Source organism: Chelmon rostratus, chromosome 21, assembly GCF_017976325.1.
Source record: "Chelmon rostratus isolate fCheRos1 chromosome 21, fCheRos1.pri, whole genome shotgun sequence".
Lineage (NCBI taxonomy): Eukaryota > Metazoa > Chordata > Actinopteri > Chaetodontiformes > Chaetodontidae > Chelmon > Chelmon rostratus.
The window spans coordinates 18,860,539-18,880,401 of NC_055678.1; the positions used below are offsets into that span (position 1 = coordinate 18,860,539).

At 43.7% G+C, this 19,863-nt stretch overlaps 1 protein-coding gene across 1 annotated transcript in view; it reads right to left on the reverse strand.

Annotated features, from left to right (window-relative positions):
* The window catches only part of ca10a (carbonic anhydrase Xa), a 203,972-nt gene extending 202,679 nt beyond the window's left edge, over window positions 1–1,293 (reverse strand). Inside the window, exon 1 of the mRNA XM_041963175.1 lies at window positions 1,160–1,293. Within this exon, the coding sequence (XP_041819109.1) occupies window positions 1,160–1,220 (61 nt within the window). The 5' untranslated portion in view covers window positions 1,221–1,293. The remainder of the gene's footprint in view (window positions 1–1,159) is intronic.
* Between the last annotated feature and the right edge of the window lie 18,570 nt (window positions 1,294–19,863).

Below are 19,863 nucleotides of genomic sequence, written 5' to 3' on the forward strand. Positions count from 1 at the left end.
TCACATACACCTCGACTCCTCGCTGACAACCTGAGGGCCTTGGTACGGAGAAAAGTGGAGAGCCTGGCGTGCGTAATGCGTAAATACAGTGGATGACGCACCAGTTTCATCCTGTAGTGAATTCCCAGATTTACGCCTCATGCAAGCAGGGAAACAAAGAGCTGTATTTATTTTTAATTATTTTATTCTATTGATTTATTTGTATTGATTTCAACATAAATGACACAACACCCAGAGTCTATCTACAACTTTTATCCAAAATGCAGCCTCTCCTGCGCGAGCGGAAAGCAGGATTAATCCACGATTGTCTGCCTTGATTATAAACTAATGAACACACTTGTGCAGTCCAAAGAGGAGAGATTGTGATTGTTGCCACGTTACATTAGACTGTGCATCTGATTTTAGATTCACGAGGAGTTGAGACACTCGAACAAGAGCACGGTGTAAAAATGGCTCTACGAGGCTCCAAAGTCTTGCAGATGCTGAAACGCAGTGAAGTGAGAGGACGCGTTTCTCCGTCGATGATGGACGATGCATCTGCCCGCACAGCGCGCACAGAGACGGTATTACCCACAGAGCCGCATCCGCTCGCAGCGCCGCAGAGCGCTGTGCGCTGTGCGCTCAGCGGTGCGCACAACTGCTTTATCTGACAAACAAATCCGCCTCAACTGTTCCTGGGTCCCTGACAGAGAGGACAGCGGAGCGGGGATTCTGGCAAACACGCGATGATGTGTCCGTGGAGCAACAAAAACGCATAAAATAATAATAATAATAATAATCCACCGTGTTCGCTGTGGCTCGCGTTAAAAAAGCCCACCCTTGTCATGCGTGCGTCAGAAGCCTTCGCACCCGGTCCTGGAGGCTATACGGCGACTATCTTGAGTCACACACACTGTCACACACACACACGCTGGGAGATCTATAGGTAGCCAAGGACTAAAATAAAAGGATTATTTCATGCCAGGCTCACAAACCATGGCACAAATTTCTCACACAACCTGCCACAGCACGTCCTGGAAAGCATTTTATCGTCAATGAGTCATTTTTTTTCCACAAAGCACACAACCACCCTCCGGCTCAGAATGTCAGGAAAAAGTTAAAGATAATTCACTCATACATTAATCTGATGCAAAAGGCACAAATGACGCCCATAACTCACCTGATATGCAGACAATAAAATTGGCTTGAAGAATGATGAATATTTCCCAAATTATATCCATCCTCTGTCTTCATTCCACGTACATTACGCACAGGTTAAAAAAGGGAAATAAATAAGAACGGAGCTTTATCAGTTGCAGATGTCCTGTCCTCCTAGACCGGATCCCGCTGTACACCTTCCACCAGGTATTTTCCACACCAGAAACATAGCAGGTGATCAAAGCCTGAGGAATAAATGTTGCGCGTTCCCACCACTAAATGGAACAATATCCAGAGACGGCAGAAAAGGATGAACTCCAGAGAAAAGAGGCGAGCAGAACACTAATCATCTGTCAATTCACTGTGTTATTCCAGTGCGCCCGAGAAGGTACACATCCATCCATCCATCAATCCATCCATCCATCCAGCGCCGTTTCACTGAGAGGGCATCCCGTTCTCACCACGGAAAGTCGCACATGATCGCTTTGGTCAAGTCTGTGTGGGGAAGAGAGAAACAGAAAGCGTAGATTAATGCGGTGGGACAGCTGTGGGATCGGACAAACACCTGGAGACGCCTCGCAACTCAAAAAACTCGCATCGCCAGGTGGCGAGCCTCCGATCGAGACTTCGCCCCGTCACTGCAAGGGACCAGCCTCAAGCTGAGGAGAAGAGAGGCAACATTTCCTGTCCAGCCTGTCAAAATGAAAGCTTTGCTTTGTTGACTTCGGCGCATTTGTATTTATGCAAGGAGAAGCACACAGCGGCATATGAACACATACCAGCAGAGTTTTGCATTTTTTAATCGTTATTTTGTGACATTATCCTGTCAGTGATGACAAGAAAAGGGTTCAAATTAAAATCAGAATAGACAAAACTTAAGAGACAGGTAAAAGGAACTCAAATAGTCAAATGAAGACCGACCAGAAACAAGTGGTAATATGATGATTGTGGGTCTTAATAGTACTCAGAATATTCCTTAAGTTCAAGTCTTCCATTATTTTACCACCTGAAGCATCACATCTTACACTACTGTCATACTTGGCACCATTATAAACCTTATTATTCCCATGAGCACTTGGATTCGCTTATCAGTCAGTCCCTCTTTAATCTGTGCTTTTAATTTCCATACATAACCACACAATTTCCGGTCACGCTGTGGCTGACTGTGTCGGGCTTGACGCGGGGCTGCCTCGCTCTCCATCCCGCACACCCCGGCCACAACCCGACACACGGAGTCTGCGAAATTGCGGCCGTTCCAAATGTAAAAGTGTGTGTGGGGAGTGTGTGAGTGAGAGGAAAATGAAACACACTTACAGCGACTGGAGGCAAGTTCCCCTGCAAACAGAAAGGGCGAGGAAACTCCGAGTCGCGCCGCGTTGACGCACCGCACAATATCTGTCCTGACGCGAAACTCTGTGTTGAGAACTAAAAGTAGAAGAATATCAAAGCAATCCAACTGGGCGAAAGAAAAGAAAAGCAGCACTGATCTGCGAAATGTCCTCAAAGAAAAGAAACGTTGCTAATAATGGACAGCAGTGATCTAATAATGATAAACTCCGCATCCAAACGTGAGCGACGGCGCACTCCTACACGGACTCCACGCTAACGGCTCGTAGTGGATTTGCCGCTCCAGTCTGGCACCGGGCACCCCAGCGATGCCACCCAGCTCTGCGGCTCCGCACGCTATTAGGATTCACGAGGAGCGACGCGCGCGGCCGCGGACACATGCGGGGGACGCGCGCGCAGGCAGGCGGGAGCACAGGTGGATGAACAGCGCGCACTGCAGGAAAATGTGTCATGTTTGGTGCCGAAGTGGTGTTTGTGTTAAATGGAGCGCTGGTCTGAGATCAGGCGCAATTCGGGTTCGGGCGCGGCAGGAATTTGCCATCAAGTAGGGAAAAGAGACGGTAATATCGTGAAGGTGACACGTGACTGTCGAGAGATTTGCAAACAGTTCAGATCACATCATGGTATCAGAGGTAGTGCGTGCATGAATGTGCGTGCTCATGCATTCACACACACTTGACCTCCATGGCAAATTCCAGCCTCATAGATAGAAAACCGTGGTTGCTGTAAAGTGCGCACAGCTTTGTGGACCAATGAGCAGACAGATCTTCGTGGACAGCTCCTGAAGTCTGTTTCACAAACGGAAAATGAGCGATGGAAGGGGCGGGGCCAAAGTTCAGGGGCGGGGCCGACAGTCACCAATGAAAAAGAAACTCTGCTTCCGCCAGTGATGCCTAACACAAGAGTCTCAGGCAACTGGCTCAGGAGTTATAAAAGTTGATGTGGCAAGATTGAATGTGTTTATGTTTATTTCAATCTGTGTGTGTGTGTGTGCGTGTGTGTCAACAAAGTTTGGTCATGTTACGTAAATCCATTTCCAAGCTATGCACCTTTTTGTTAAAGGACACCACCACTGCCACAGCCCCTTTTAGCCAAAACACAAACACACACACACACACAAACACACACAACTGGCCTCCATGCCAAATTTCAGCCACCTCGGGCAGACACTGTGGCCGCCAAACGGTGGAGAAGTTTTTCTGGACCAACCAACCAACAGAGTGAGCTACAGAGCTGCTGGTCGCAGCTAAAAACAGGCTGGGTTGAATAAAACTTGCGTTTCCGGGGTTATTGCAGCCAATTACAGTGAATCTAATGGCACAATGCAGTGTATGCAACACTCAATTAGACAACTGGTACGTCTTTCTCGAGCAGCACAAACGCACAGTCTCACACAACGTCCTACTGCTCCAAGTGCACACAAGAGCACCAAACGTGGATTAATCCGCCGCTGAAAATAGTCCCCTGGAAATGCACTTTTCACTATATGAGTAATATGAGCATGGAGGCTCATTCTGTTCTAATAAACGCATTTTTATTCATTGAAATCATGCTAGGACAGGGTGCTTTCATGGCCAGTATGAGGAGGATGAACGCTGACAGTGAGCAAAACTTTTTTTTTCAGCGTTTATATGGACACTTGGCTGTTGTTTTAAGACAAACCTGTCCTTTGACCTCCAGGCTAACAGTGCGCCTCCTTTACCCATTTTTAAAAATCGATGTCTTCAGTAGAAATAAATGGCTTTAGGGAAGTTGAATAATATTGAGAGATGGGATTTGTTGGCAAGATGAAATACACAGAATAACACCAGGTTTGTTCAATATTACAATACTTTTTCCAATACTGGCACTCATATCGAGACTCCTCCTCAACAGATCTGATATTGGATAGTTCACTTACTGGTCATGCATGTGTAATTCTACATCCTTACAAGCACATACAGCTGGCTATTGACCCCTTCCTGTCAATAACAGAGCTTACTGCAGGATCCTCCTGTTCATTTACATGGCAACCGCAACTGTGAAGCATACTGTGAATCCAGCTGCAGCTCACTCTAAGTGCTCTGGCACCGGAAAAAATACATTTTGCATAAGAAAACAGCAACCCTCTCACTTCACCAGGTATTTTCTTTGGCACAGGTTTTCCAAAAACCCTGAATTTTGTCAGGTGCTGTGGTGTTTGAAGGTAAAAGGACTTAATGCTATGATTTTCCTCAATTTATCCCCTCTCACTTGTGGTCCCTGTGATGTTCCCAGTAACAAAGGCTGGGCAGGAGGTAGAGGATGATGGGCAATCAATACCATACACAGCCTGATTTCTCAAGTGCCACTTTTCCACATCAGAGAGGTACATCCTCGCAGACACCCCCGTCCCTTTGGATCCAAATGCTTTTACCCATCAAGTGTCACCCGGTGTCTCTTTCCCACCACGTGGGCCCGTGTGGTGTAGAGCTGCTTCTTTTAAGGAGGGCTTTTCAAAGGTTGCTTTCCCCTGGAAGCGCACAATAGGGCATTCTGTTTCAACTCCAGATATGATTGTTATTCAGCCAACAATGGTCTCTGTGCTGCAGGCGCGAGGAAGGAAATTGCTGTTCTCACAACTCGGTTCACTTCGAATCTGATTCCTCCAGCAGCTCACTCTCAGTCGTTCTTCCACTGATGTTTTGATGATGTGTTTTCAAATATGGTCGGATTAAGACCCTGGATTACAATAATGTTCCGGATGGTGTTTAGAAGAGTGAAAAAGGAATCTGGTGAATGAGCGGCAGACAATTCAGACTCATGTTATTCAAATGCAGTTTGGAAGTTTTCCACGGAGGGAGATATCAGTTCAATTATGTCTTACCTTCAAACTTTAAATTGGCCTAAATTGTAGACTTTCAGAACTTCAGAGCTTCTTGTTTAGCTAAACTAATTTGGTCCCTGTTGTACTGTGCCGACTATAACAACAACAGTCGGAACCGGGATTCATAGATAGATAGATAGATAGATAACTTTATTGTCTGTTTCAGTTAAAAAACAGACATTTTTCTTCTGTCACGGCTTAATTGAATTAAAGACAGACACCTTCACCCACATGTGTACCAGTAAAAAGAATGAACAGTCGGTACAGTGGCATATAAAAAAGTACCTTAAAAAAATAAGGGTGCAGTTTACTGATGTTTTGTGTTATTCAGGACAGCTATTGCAGAGGGGATGAAGGATTTTGTGTAGATCAGATTCAGATTCATCAGAACAGACAGCCTCCTATTTCCCGCCCAGTGCCGATGCTTCCTAAAGGGGTCCCCCCCATGAAAGGATGTTCATTTCCTTCATTTTCCTTTTCAGCTGCATCATCGTACCCATGGCGACAGAGACCTAAATACAAAACTATAATGGAAGTGGAGAAGGTCGATGGAGACGGAGGGCAGCGCCACTCGTTTTTGTTCTCTGCTCCGACGCTGCCGACTCCGGGGCTGAATGTTGGTGAAGTTGGGTAAATTACTTTTGAACCAGGCACTGACACAACCTCCTCCACTGCTGTCCGGTGTGATGGACGATTGGGACGGACTGCTCTGTCAGCAGCCTGGCAGGGGAGATGCTCCGCAGTCTGCCGGGATTTCACATCTACATGAGGGGAGATCAGCGTGGGACAGCTGCTCTGCAGGTGCGCTGGACTCTACTGTCACTGGGCGGAGGAGTGAATAATATATTTCCCATAATTATAGGCAAGGTGTAGAGAGGAAAAAAAACCATCAGTAATAATGTTGAATATTAATAGTAATAATAAAAACAGAAAAGCAGACTCGGCAAACACAACCACCCCCTTGAAAAATTCTGATTGGAGCACTGCACTTGTTCTCGACAAAGCCTCGACTTCTGGGCCAAACCATCATTTTATTTTTTCCAAGCGTGGATCACCTACTCGTAATAACGACATTGTTCTCACCAATTTGCAGACATCTGGGAACGCAGTGACATTGATCAGATGATCAGACAACAAACCCACATGTTAACCGGTTTTATTCGGATGAGAAAATGAAAATAAAAGAGGAAAGTTCACTGACGCACTTCCTGCTACAACCGGCTCCAAAAGCGAGTCAGTCCCCATAGACCCCCATATTAAAATGCCGATCTTACAGCAGAAATGAACATATTGGCAGCCTGGTACAAGAAAACAGCGTTGGTCTCTGTGGCTAATTTCTGTGCTCGTGACAGCTGCGCAGGAATGCATTTTTACATACAGTACGTCACTCATTTAAATTCTATTAAGGCTTAAAGTTATGCAGAATTATGGGCATGGCGGCATTGAGTGACAGCTAGCCGCTAGGTTTCAGCAACCAGGCTTATATATATATATACACACACACACACATACAAGAACATATCAGACAGGTATAAAGTTTAAAAGGGTTGTAAGTGAATCATTTCACTATTCGGTGTTGGCACTCATAGCTACTTGCAATTAAAAGTTGCATTAAAAGTGAGAAGTTCCCTAATTCCTGTTGTAGACTTTATTCCAGATACTAGGGGGCAGGCAGATGTTAGGATGAACTCCAACATGATCAAGCGTGCATCCTCACTGTAAATAAAGCAATTAATATTATGATCTCTTTAAAGTCTTGGAAACACTTCCAGGCGGCACAGTCAAACAGCATCACAACTACTGCTGGAGCGGGGGAGAGGAGCTCGTAGGATGTAGACCAGGCCTGTCTTACGGTTAAGACGTTACACTTAAATCCTGTTGATTGTGGGGAGTATTACCCCTGATGTCCACTAGGTGTTTCAGTCTGTCCCCCAGATACAGTTCCAGGTTTATTTGGAGCTGCTGTATGTCTTTTGGGGTTTATTAGCATATTCGGAACATGTGTGCAGCTCATTCGTGATGGATGTGGCAACAGATACTTTGTGGTTCGACTTCACTAGTTCTATTTAAGACGCATGTTGCTTTAGTTTTATTTAGTACATTAGCGGAGAAGGAGAATTGAGACATGGCATGAGCAAATAAGAAAAACTCAAGTTGCTGTTTATAAAATCACTAAGAAAAAGCATCACACAGTATTAAATCAGGGCTCTGATTCTCTATCATAGCCCAGGCCTTCCACTTCAACCACAGCTACGACTGTCCTCAGTGCTTTCACTTTAACTCCCCGCTGAGGTTACACTTCAACTCCATTCAGTGCATAGAAACTGAAACTTAAATGGCTTCACTTGCTTCCACTTCAGCCTCTTCTGAGTGTTTCCATTTTAACTTCAGCCTCTTTCAGAGCTCCAACTTCAGCTCCCGACCTCAGGAATCATTCTTCTGCAAATACTATTCAACATTTTAAAACCTTTAAATGGTTTCACGTTTCGTTTCGTCTTTGAAATGATTTCTTGCAGCCCGAGCTATCATACTTACTTTTTCTTCAGAAAGTTTGGCTAAGGAAGTTCTTATTGACACAGGAAAAGGGAAAAAAAACTCTTGAATGACAAGCCTCCAGAAACAAACTAAGATCATAAGATGTGAGCATGTTGTTCCAGAATTAAAACAGCTTCACAAACAAAGGAGCTGTGAATGTACAAAGAGGCAGTATGACACTACTGTATTGTGTGTATGTATGAATTATTTAAATATCTTTTGCATTGAGCAGTTATGAATGAATTATTGGTGCTCTGGTTATGAAATACATATGGGGTTAGTTTGGGTTAAATGGAGCTTCTAAACAGCTTGGAGCCTTTTGCATATGATCACTCAGTGTATTTATGCATGTACTGCACCTCCAGCTTAAGGACTTCTCTTAGAGATACAGTATATCAGATACCCTCAAACAAATGTTCAAATACTGGCTTTGTAAGACGAGTGTTATAGCCAGCCTTTTCCTTGCATCTAAAAAGCCTTCAGCGGGCGAGGAGATAGCAGAGAGATTTTGTGGCGAGATCAATTATACCATGCTGGCTCATGGGGGGAGCATGAATACGAGGAGGATAATGAAAACTGAATTTTTAATGCTAATTGTGGTGCCTCTGTGAAATGACATCTCAGGTTTGATTGTATCACTCAAAGAAGACGCGGCGTCAAATTAAGTAGGAGGACTGGCAGAAGGCCAATATGTGACAGTCAGATGTCCAGCCAGCGCTCGCGCTGTCAATGTGCTTCTGACGGATAAAAGAAAGGAAAGGCATCCTGGGAGCTGTGCACACAGGACGCCGCCATAGGCTTCATAATATGCAGGTAAGACTGTGCTTGCAAGCCTGATCGATATTCTAGTGGTTCAGAGGCCAAATTTATGCAGATGAAAGACACTAATTATGCTCATGAGGAAGAATGACTGGGTTGCTAATGGGAAAATCAAAACACATTAAGGACAGCCAAATGATTTTATTTTTCTTCAATGACTTTGCCTTTCCAGAAACAGATGGAGAATGGAAGGCAGAGAGAGAGATTAGCTGCACGGAGGAAAGGAGAGAGAGAATGCAACATGTTGAAGGATTTCATTTGGGCTAATTATGATTAATTCAGAATGTATCTGTTCAAAGAGGGCCAGGTCTCATTATTATTCAGCCAGGGTTTTGTTTTTCTCTCGTGGTGACAGTCATGGTGCAGCTGTAAACAGGCAGCTTTTCACCGGCCCCCGGAGGATTCAAAGTGTCCGTCACAGAGAGAATTGAGACTCTGTCACACTGAAGGGTTAACCAGACTCACCCCGTATGTAAATGAGCATAGGCTACAGTGGCATGCAAGAGTCTGGGTTGCAATTTCTGTTACTGCGAAGCGATTAAAGGTTGACTCGAACATTTTAAGCAAGATCAGTGTGTCAAGATATTTTAAGCAAGATCACATTTCTCAAAATTTATGGCACCCCAAGAGATTAGAGCTCTCAGCTAACTTTTACCTAAGTGTCGCTCCCAAATTAGCTTGTCAGGACTTTGGTTTGTTCATAGCCAAGAGTTAGGAAAGGCCAGGTGATGTGAATCTCATAGCTTTATAAATACTCAGATTCTTCAAGCCTTGTTCCACAAACAGCACTCATGAACTCAGAGTGCTGCCTCGCACTCTGAAAATTTGAATAAATGATGCCCATAATCCAGGAGAAGGCTTGAAGAAGTTGGCAAAGAATTTTCAGGTAGCTGTTTCGTCAGCTCGTAATGTAATTAAGAAATGACAGTTAACAGGAACGGCGGAGAACTGCTCGTAGGAACGCCGGAAAGGTAAATCAAAGCACCTGTTTGACTGCAAAAGACCTCCGCGGGGATGGTGGACTGTTCCACTGTGCAGTGACCGCTGAACAAATATGGCCTTCATGGAGGAGTCCTCAGAAGAAAACCTTTCCCACATCCTCACCACAAAATTCAGCGCCGGATGTTTGCAAAGGATCACCGAAACAAGTCTGATGCATTTCGGAAACAGGTCCTGTGGAGTGATGCTTGTGCTGCAGCCAGCGGCATGGGGAACATTTCATTGGAGGAGTGGATTCAGTTCATGTTGTAGGTTGTCAGCCACGTCAGCTGGTTCCAAACGGTGCAGCACATATGTTCAGTTCCTTTTGTTGACTTTTCATGTCCTGAAACCTCTCACCAAATCCCTGAAGGAGTTTTTGCACTCAGTAGCATGTTCAGATGCAGTGCTATTCCACACAAAATGATACTTTGGAGCAATTTTGCTCAGTCTGGTGTGAGCAGCTCCGCAGCAGCAACAAGGCTCTGGTTCACAAATTCTCCTTCTGAATGGGGTTTTCGGCTTCTTAGCTATTAGCTCGCTCGCCACAAAACCTGCCTGCACAACACTGCCTCTGTCAGAATGTGGTCTTGTTGGTCACACAAACTCTGCAGAAGAGCGTTAACTTAATTAACTTTAACTTTAACTAACTTTATTCGAACGCACCTGTCCTTGCAGCTCATATAGTTTAGCATGGTGGCAGCTGTCTTGAGATTGGCCTTTTTCATCACTGCAAGCACGTCCCCACAAACTAACACAGGCTGAAAAAAAAGGCAATTGCTGTCCAGGGAATAATTTAGCATTTCCAAGTTGCTTTCATTAATTGCATTGCGTGTAGGATCAAATGCTCTTGCGGGCCGTATACAGCCTGAAGGCTTAAGGTTGACCACCCGCTGTTTAAAGGAGTAATTGTGTGCTAGCACTCGGCATAAAACTTCTTAAATTGATAATATATCATGTTTTGATCACAAATTGTCTGGCTGCTCCGATGTGGCCCATGTGGTTACTTCTGTTTGATTATAGTGATAAAAACCAATAGATTTATTCGCTCTGAGTTGCCTCTATGTGCCAGATGAACACAGCATTTACAGCAATTACTTTCATCAATTGCTATCGAATCATATTTTACTTCATTTCATTCTTGATGAGAAACTACACTGCGTCTGACTCTCATGTGACTGGAATAATCACCGGGACAGTATTCTGTCAGCATAAATCTACATTTCAGAGAGAGGCTGGTTTTTTGTAATGAGATCTCAGTTTAATCAAAAAACTACTCTTGCAAGTTGAGTGACGGCACAAAATTTAAACAAACGGCACCTTCTGAAGGATGGTAGGTAACTGTCGTCATTGGCTGATGAAATGAGAGCTCTTCACGGACAGATTCCTCTGACTAATGGGATGATGATATGAAGCATTTGATGGCATGAAAGTTTGTTTTTCTTATCGCCTTTCTTCTGTTTTCAATGTTTCATCATTAGATCTAATTACAAGACATGACTCGCTGGATTGAAAAGTGTTTTGTGAAGACCTATTTGTTGATAAACTACTTGCAAAAAGAAGCAAATGACATTGAAGAAAGGAATGAAGAGCTCTCCCTCGGCTCTCCTCGCTGTCTGATAACTCTCATCGGGTCACATCCGCATCCAAGTTGATAGTTTGAATGAGTTAGAACATCAAACCGGCCCGAGTACAGACGATCTCAGACTGCTGGCTGTTCCTTCATTAAAACAACTCTTTCGACTAAGTTAAAACTAAGCCCTTTAATTAAGCACTTTGTGATGGTTAACACACACACAAACTTCAGTCGTGCAAATCAGAGTGTCCGTCAGAAAGAGATTACCTGATAACCACAAAAACCTCTAACCTCCATCCATCAGCAAATGATGGAGTTTAAAAATAACCACCTTGCCGGCAATACTTATCAGCTTAGTGCCACTAATGGGAATTGTTCATCTGCACGCAAATGGCTCCGTCATTTGATGTGAATATTTTATCACTTGTCAGTAATTAAAATGAAAATGTGCATTTCTATTAAATATAATTGTAATTTCTTATCTGTGTTTAATGGGACATTTTTACCACTTTAATATTAGAGACGAGTCCCTGCTTCTTCATTTCAGGCAGTCGTTTACTGTGTATATATTATCTCCACCTTTCGATTGTAGTTTAGGAGGTCCAGTGGGAGAAGAGGTCAGAGGTCGGATGAATTAGCATTCATCACCAGGCTCTCTACCTCTGCCAGATAGGACATGGCTAAAGGATCAGCAGACTTTCTTCTGCTCTCTCTTCTTCAGCCTGTATTTCAAGCCACAGTTATTGTGTTTGGGTTCAGACTTGAGCAACTAGAAGCAGCTTTTCATTCTTCTACTTTTTCATCGTGTGAACCAAACCAAGTATTTCATACCACTCTACAAAAGAAACCCACAACAATTATATGTAATTATACGTATTTGAACAACCAGCTTGTGATGCAATGAAAATGAAAGAAAGCCTTTACGAGAAATGTAGCATAACGTAAAATTGCAAGTGAAGTCAGCAATCTGCGAACCCTGTCTGCTGCAAATAACACTTAAATAGTGAATTATTGTTGAGTTTATTAAGTTCAGCATCTATGAAGTGGCCATACAAAGTGCAGGACTGTGCCACCAGAGTCCTGTGTGTGGTCAGGGTAAGGGGAAGATCCTGGTTTTGGTTCAGTGTTAACGGTCTTCTCACGTCACGGTTCGCTTTTCCTCCATTAAACCAGACCACGATCTTAAACGAAAAATAAATGAAATATGTTGTGAGTGAACATTTTTCTGATGTACTTTGTATCAACATTTCTGTGGCATGCCAGATATATTAATTAACATTTCCTATTCGTGTTAATAGAACGTGTAACCAAGGCAGCTCTTACAAATGATGTTTATATACTGCCAATTAGCATGAGCAACGCATTTAATTTGTTTTCCGAAGATATCCACTGGTAAAACAAATTAGTGGTATATAAATGTGATTTCTGGAAGAAGCGATTTCAGGTCTGTTTAAGACTGTACTGCTGTGGAAAAGGCCACTCATCTACCCCTCCTTTAGACTTGGTGCGGCTGTTGATGACTTCCTGTGCGTTTGTACGAGGAGACAGACAGCACTCGGCTTTATCAGCCAGTCCACGCCCCAGTCAACCCACAGAATTGAGCCACGAACCCCCTGATTACCGCTCAGCTGCTGGATTACACCTCGTCTCTTGCCGTGTTTTGATGTTTCACCTTTCATGAGCAAAGAGGCCAAGACAAGCAGCTGAACAATAAACATTTGGTTTATTAGGGAGTCTCAGGGGTGGCAAGGGGAGAAAATAATAACTCATTTTTGCTCGAGGTTGCAGGGTATTTGAGCTCAGATACAGTAGCTTGTGGTAAAGTGAGTCCCAGAATTTTTTAGGCTGTTTTGGATGGAAGAGCCCCTCTAGCATCACAGCAGGCTGAATTCTGGTGATGAGTGCAGGACAGAGGGCCAAAAGACTGTGAGCACCCTTCAGCTCATCCCTCCTCACTCTCAAGTAGTGAGCTAATACACTGAGGCTGAGTTCTCAGCGTCGCTCCCAAGCCTTTGCCACCCACAACTGGCGTTAATATTCTGTTTGTCTCTGGCAGAGCTGCAGGTTAAAGAGGCTGTGGTGCTCGTTCTTAATTGGTCCTGGTAGATTAAAGTCTGAGTCCTAAATAGGCTTTTCAGAGCCGAACATACTGGGCTGAATGGTAGGGCCTTGCACATAATTTGGGGGCACAATGACATAAAGCTATAAATCTGAAATGGGATTGGAGGAGGAAAGTTCTGTCCTTTTCAATCACATATTAAATAAAGCTGTAAGATACAACAGAAGGTTTTATTGTATGCACATGCTGAATACCAGCTACACTGAGCTTGAGCAGAGTGTGCACAAAAGAGACTGTACAATTCCCACAAAATGCAACCTTAAATCTCAACAAATCAATAAAATTAAATAATTTGTAATGCCTGCGTTTTGTTTTTCAGTGGAACTTTTTTTGGTGCTTTTTCCAATGCCAACGTTTCCTTTCTCAGCTCAGGTTTTGTTTTCAGTGCCAAATTTTATTTTTCAATACCAGAATTTAAAAGCTCCATACTAAAAGAGAGGACTCTGCATATACCTGGCAGCTACATCAACTCATGTAGAGTAGCTTGTAAACATAAATATCTTGCCTCAGCAATTACTGATTGTGTCGTAGGGAGTGACTTTAGTTCTGGCTGACTTATGTTCACCTGGACCAGATCCAGCCTTACAGGCAGTGATAGTGTCGGCCTCAGCCCTCTGTGAGTGGGGCTGGGGGGACGTTTGTTCACCTTCTGTAAACTTTGACTTGATGCAACCTGTGCTTGCACTCCCCCACTTCCTCTCTCGGAGTTAATATTTATTTCATTTGTAAATTTCATATGAGTGGCTCTTGCAAAAAAATTGGGCAGCACAGGTGCAGCCCAGGCCCACCACCCCCTATGCATGTGGGCTGGATTAAATGGAAAAGGGTGCATGAAGTGCTGGCAAAAGGCATAGCCAAACAAATCAGCACCTCTCATTCCCTGTAAAAGCAGTGCACTCTCCTCTATTGCATGCTGACATACTTGTAATGAAAAAGAGGGTACATGGAAGAGGATGATGATTGTGTTCCAGGAGGAGCGGAGCCAGAAAACATGAAGCGACTGAAATATACAGCACCTCAAATATGAATGTACCGCACTGAAATATTAAAAAAACATCCAAATATTCTTAATCTTCTTGACCAAAAGCCCCATTGACATATTTTCCACATGTCCTTTATTCTACTGCTGTTTTCAGACCAAGCAGTTCTGGGGACCCCCCTGAGAGGAACTGCCCACTGGGAGCTCCCATCAAGAGTTACATACCTACAAGGGCTGTTTTTCTGTTTACATTTGCACCTTCATAAGAATGCAGAAGCCATGTAAGCCAGCATGAGGTTGGTATAGCAACGTCACCTCTGCACGACATACAACAACAACCAGGAGACTGCACCATATTTTTTTTACAAGCTGTAGATTATGGCTAATGTTTTACACAGGGTTTTTAAAAAGGCATTGCTCATGCGTTTGACCAGTCACTTACGTCTGAACCCCTATTATTTTCGATGTGCACCCCAGTGTGATACCAATGAAGTACATACTAATATGTGCACCTGTTACACAAAAGTGCGTTTCCAGCTGCCATCCAAATGTAAATACACTATTCAACAAAGTTGCACAAGAAAGCACTAAGAAAAATTGACGGATGGGATGTGAACTTTATTGGGGGATGTAAGATGTTGGGGAAAAGTAAGTAAACACACACTAAGACCAATTTTACCACTAAAACACCAATGATCACACTAATACTCATAGTACTACTGCACTACTCCTAATAATAATGACAATAAAAAAGTCAGGGGAGAGTGTTGGCAGCACTGTCCCCAGGACCCTGGCGGTGAAGAGGGATTAGGGCACCAGGAGATTCAGAGAGCAGGGTCAGGCCTGCTGGGTCAGCAGGACTGTTATTATTGATCTGGTTGATTGTAATTTGTGTTTATTGTGACTGTGACCCAGCTTCAGGTTGCCCCAAAAACTTATAGGAGGAGCAGGAACAGTGTGGGCTTGATCCCTTATTGAAGCACTCCAACATCCTGAGGAGGGGGTCTGTTTATTGGAGATTGGCAGTCGGTTTCAGTTGTGGTGTGTGTGTGTGTGTGTGACTCTGCTCCAGAGAGATCAGCCAGAGTGCCACGAAAGCGAGGGACAAGATGGAGCACTGCCCTGACAATAATAATAATAATAATAATAATAAATCCACAAAATATAACATCATTATTGCCATTTTCACCACTGCAATCATACAATTATGCCATTATTGTCATTATTGTTATATTAGACAATAATATCAACAATAATAATGTGAGCAACACAGTCAGAATTATCTGCACCATCACTTCCACCACCATCACCACTATAATGATACGAGGCACACACACAAAATAAACAAGAATCGATAACGATATTAGTAATAACCACTGCGACTGTGCTGTAGCTGCACTTGTGCTCTCGTGCGGATGTGTGCATGTAGATGCAGGTAATGATATATACGGATGTGCTGTGGGTGTAGATGTGAGTGGGTGCGTTCCAACAATGACTGAGAGCCGGTAATGTTGCAACAATGCACCTACACACATCTTTTATATTTGTAAAGGCAGATAATTGGATACATACATATATTACTACTACATATATGGTTAGGTTTAAAAAAACAAGACTAATGGGATCGGGATTGTGGGAAATTAATCAGAGAGATGGATCCATTTTCCACAGACATGTACCCTAATCTGTTGAGTAAGCTTTTCCAGTAGTGTTAGCGATGGCTCGAGCCACCTGGACTAATCTACTGCTTTTCTTCCTCAGGTTGATTGTTGATGTGTCTCCTCGTAGGCAGAGTGAGGGTGATGATCGGATGTGGCAGCCCAGGAAACAGTAGAGTGACTCAGCTCAATGGGTGGAGTGATGAATAAGTCTAGCTCCCATTTATTGATGTATAGGCAGCATTTTGTCAGATGCTGATATTACTCTGTACGTATTGCAGAAGGAACATTAATTAGTTATTATAGAAGATATGTTTAAGACGTATTCAATCCACGAGTGAAACGTGGTGTCTCGTTCATTAGAAAATAGGGGCTGACACAGACGGCAGCCAATTTAGACGGCGCAAAAGCAGCGTTTGTGATTCCTGCTGAATTTCCAGCAGGGCGTCAGAGCTGCTGCTATCGTTTCGTGAACTTCACCAGAGGACCGGGAGAATTAGAAAGCTCCTCGCCGCTTCACGGAAAGAGCTGCATAAACAAGTTTCCCCGCAGGGGTGGTGGGTTTCTGCGAACGCATATTTGAAAACTGCACCCACTCGCCATTTGGTGAGTGTAAACCACGCTCGGTGGCTGCAAACGATCATTCGCAGGTTTACGTCGGACAGTGCCTCTGACGCCACGAGACTCATGCGAGCCAGTCGTTCGTGTTGCTGTGACAAAGCTGGCAAAGAGCTTTCGCTTTTCACTCGGGAACAAACGGTGACATTGACCAGTGCAGGCCTGAATTGTAAAGCGCATCTACCCTAATACCCCACATTTTGTCTGATTAAAGAGTGCAAGCCGATTACCTGCTCATAACCTCACAACACTAAAGGTCTAATCTGGGATGAAAGAGCGTAACACGATTGTGACAAGCTGCTGCTGCGGGTCACCGCGGGTCAGAGGCGTCTGTATGTCCGAGTGACAGGAGCCGTTTCACACCTCGCACACTGCCACATATTGTCACATGCTGTCCTTTGGCCTTTTCTTCACAGCTAATATGCAGCTGAGCCAGAGAGAGAGAGACTGGATCTGACTGGATCTGATAGATGAAAGGATGCAGTTTATTTCTGAGCATACACCTGACAGGTCCTTTCTCATTTACTACAATTCTGATCTTATTCTCTTAGTTTTGTCCATTATTTACACCAATTATGATAACATTGCAATCACTAAAGAAATTGCTGAGATCTGGGAACACAGTGGCCTAGTTACAGCGAAAACTGGCAAGCGAAAGGGCAAAATCTTCAGTGTGTATGTACTATATTATATGTATTTGCATCCAGATGTGCACACACCTGACCCGCAGCCTTTACAGGACAGCTTGTGAACAACACTAAGCATGCCTCTGTATCGTTAGGATTAATACAGCGATGCCTTCAAGCCCCCATTTACAATTTATTACAACGTGTTAACAAGCTATCAGCTAATTACAGCACGAGATGAAAAAGATGAGATCAACACACACACACACACACAAGAAACAATGAAATTTGCAGTTAATGCACTGCGAGACAATAACGAATGGAGTCCAGCTTTGAAAACTAAACCAAGCTGCAGGAAGTACACTGCCCCTCTGAACTTACTGATGCTTTATATCACCTGAAATCCAGTTCCCTATTCAACTCAATGCTTCAGTAGCCTATCATTTGTTCGTGAAAATCTTGGTATCGATTTGGGGACAATGACAATGCTGGATAGCTCGCTAGTCTTGTAGTTAAACATGCTGTCAAATTATTACGTAGCGTTACTGACTAAGAGTCTTGTTAGCGTAACGTTAGCTTTCTATGAGCTGAACAGACTCCAAACATTCCCCGTCACCAAATTGCATCTAAGGTTAGTGTTTCCATTGCATATGAACCATATGAAATGATTATTAATGATTATTCCAGGTATTAGTCGAACCCTCAGGTGTTACCATGACAACTGAGTTATGGCTTGTGAAAAACTTTTTTGATTGCAGAATGCATGAAAATAATTAATGGTATTATTTTTCTTCTCTGGTAAGTGACCGTGGCGTAAGCAGGATAATGCCCCTTCAAGGTGCACATAATCAGGAATTACCGGACCCCGCAGAGGCAACCATCCGACGTGCTGGCCTCCACTGGCCGGTTCACAGCAGCGACAAATCAACCACAAACTGAGGTGACTGACTGAAACTCATCATCCTCCAGACTGTCACGCTGCGAAACACCTGTCCAGATGTGTTCATCCAGACCAGTAAGAAGAAATATAATTTCCCATCCCAAACATCTCCGGTTTAGAGTGACAACTTGGAGGCTGATGAGAACAGTTTTTCTAACTCAGCTGCTCGCAATTACTGTCCGAACAATATGACATGAATGTAGCGAAAGTGGGGCATGTTTGCATCAAAAATGAATGAAGCACACACCAAACGTCTGGGGCTTCGGGGTCCCTGGACAGTTGCTTTTCCTAGTCAGCAGTCCAACCTTGGATCAGAGTTGTGATATATTCGTTTAAATTCATTTCATTTAAAGCACAGGTGCCAATACAGGTCGGCAGGAGAAACATTCGTAGAGGCTGTTCAATCTTGAAAATGTCAACCTGAGCGCAGAAGCTTCAGTCATTCTCCGGAGTGGCTGACCTCATCTGTATGAGCCAAAACGATGCCGTGCGTCCAGGTCAGAGGCAATACAAGCCGAGCACAAATCAAGCTTACACACAGTACATGACATGAATCAATGTGTTTATCCCTCTTAACCCAGGATCAATAAGAACTTATGCGATGGCAGGAGCCGGCCCTCCTTTGATGGTGAGGTTCAGAGCGCGTCGAGCAGAGCGGAATGTTAATGCACGCGGGAGTTAACAAAAAGACCAGCACAGTCACCCGCTATACATCCACCCATCCCCAAACATCCATTGACATGCTCCTCACTCGTGGACATGAGCACGCACACACACACACACACGCTCTCTCATCCTTCAGCATGGGGTCATTATTGTAGTGCAGTCCACATATTGAGTGTTTAGTGGACCTGCTGTGCAGTGGATGGGTAGAGGAGTGCACTTAACCTCTGCTAACTTGGAGTCCGCCGTTTACAAATGCACTGACACCAACACTTTCTATATCTGCAGCACGGGCTGTAACACATACTCTCAGGTCAGAATGGTGGGCGTGCCCTGATGCATGGATTTCTGGGAACATGTTTGTAGAGAGACTGCGCCTGAATAGCCTTAATGTGTTATGTCATATAGCAGCTGCTGCCAGATCTGCTGCTATTCTACCGAAACCTTTGCTTTGTCTGTGTTTTAAAGCCTCCCTCTCTGGGTCCTGTATTATGCAGGTTATTGAATTCCTATACCATTTTTATGTGTGGTTCTCCTGTGTGATCTCGTAAAGGGAAAAACTGCTTCTTTTAGTTAACCTGGGTTCGATTTTTGTCTGTTCTAACCAGACGAATAAATTGGTTGGCAGATATTATAGGCTCATCTGAATTTCTCAGTATCAGTGTTAATTGAGATGAAAAATTAAAAATGCAGCCTTTGAAAACAAGCACTGTGATGAAACGTATTACATTTTTCATCAAGAAATTAAAAATAATAAATGATGGACAAATGAACTAATTACTGTTTTAATGCAAAGTCATGTTCTACAACCTGCATCCATCTGCAGCTCCTCATTAGCAACACAGCGTCCTGTGCCTTCCAAAATACCTCCAGTTCAGAAGCTGATTTAGCGGTTTGACCTGTTTGCACTGCCGTTTATAAGAAGCACCTTAAAATCAGTAACTTCCTGCCTGTCAGCAATGTGACGTTTCAGAAGAAAAGCATTTATGGATTAAATTCATCTACAATCCACTGAGAATTACA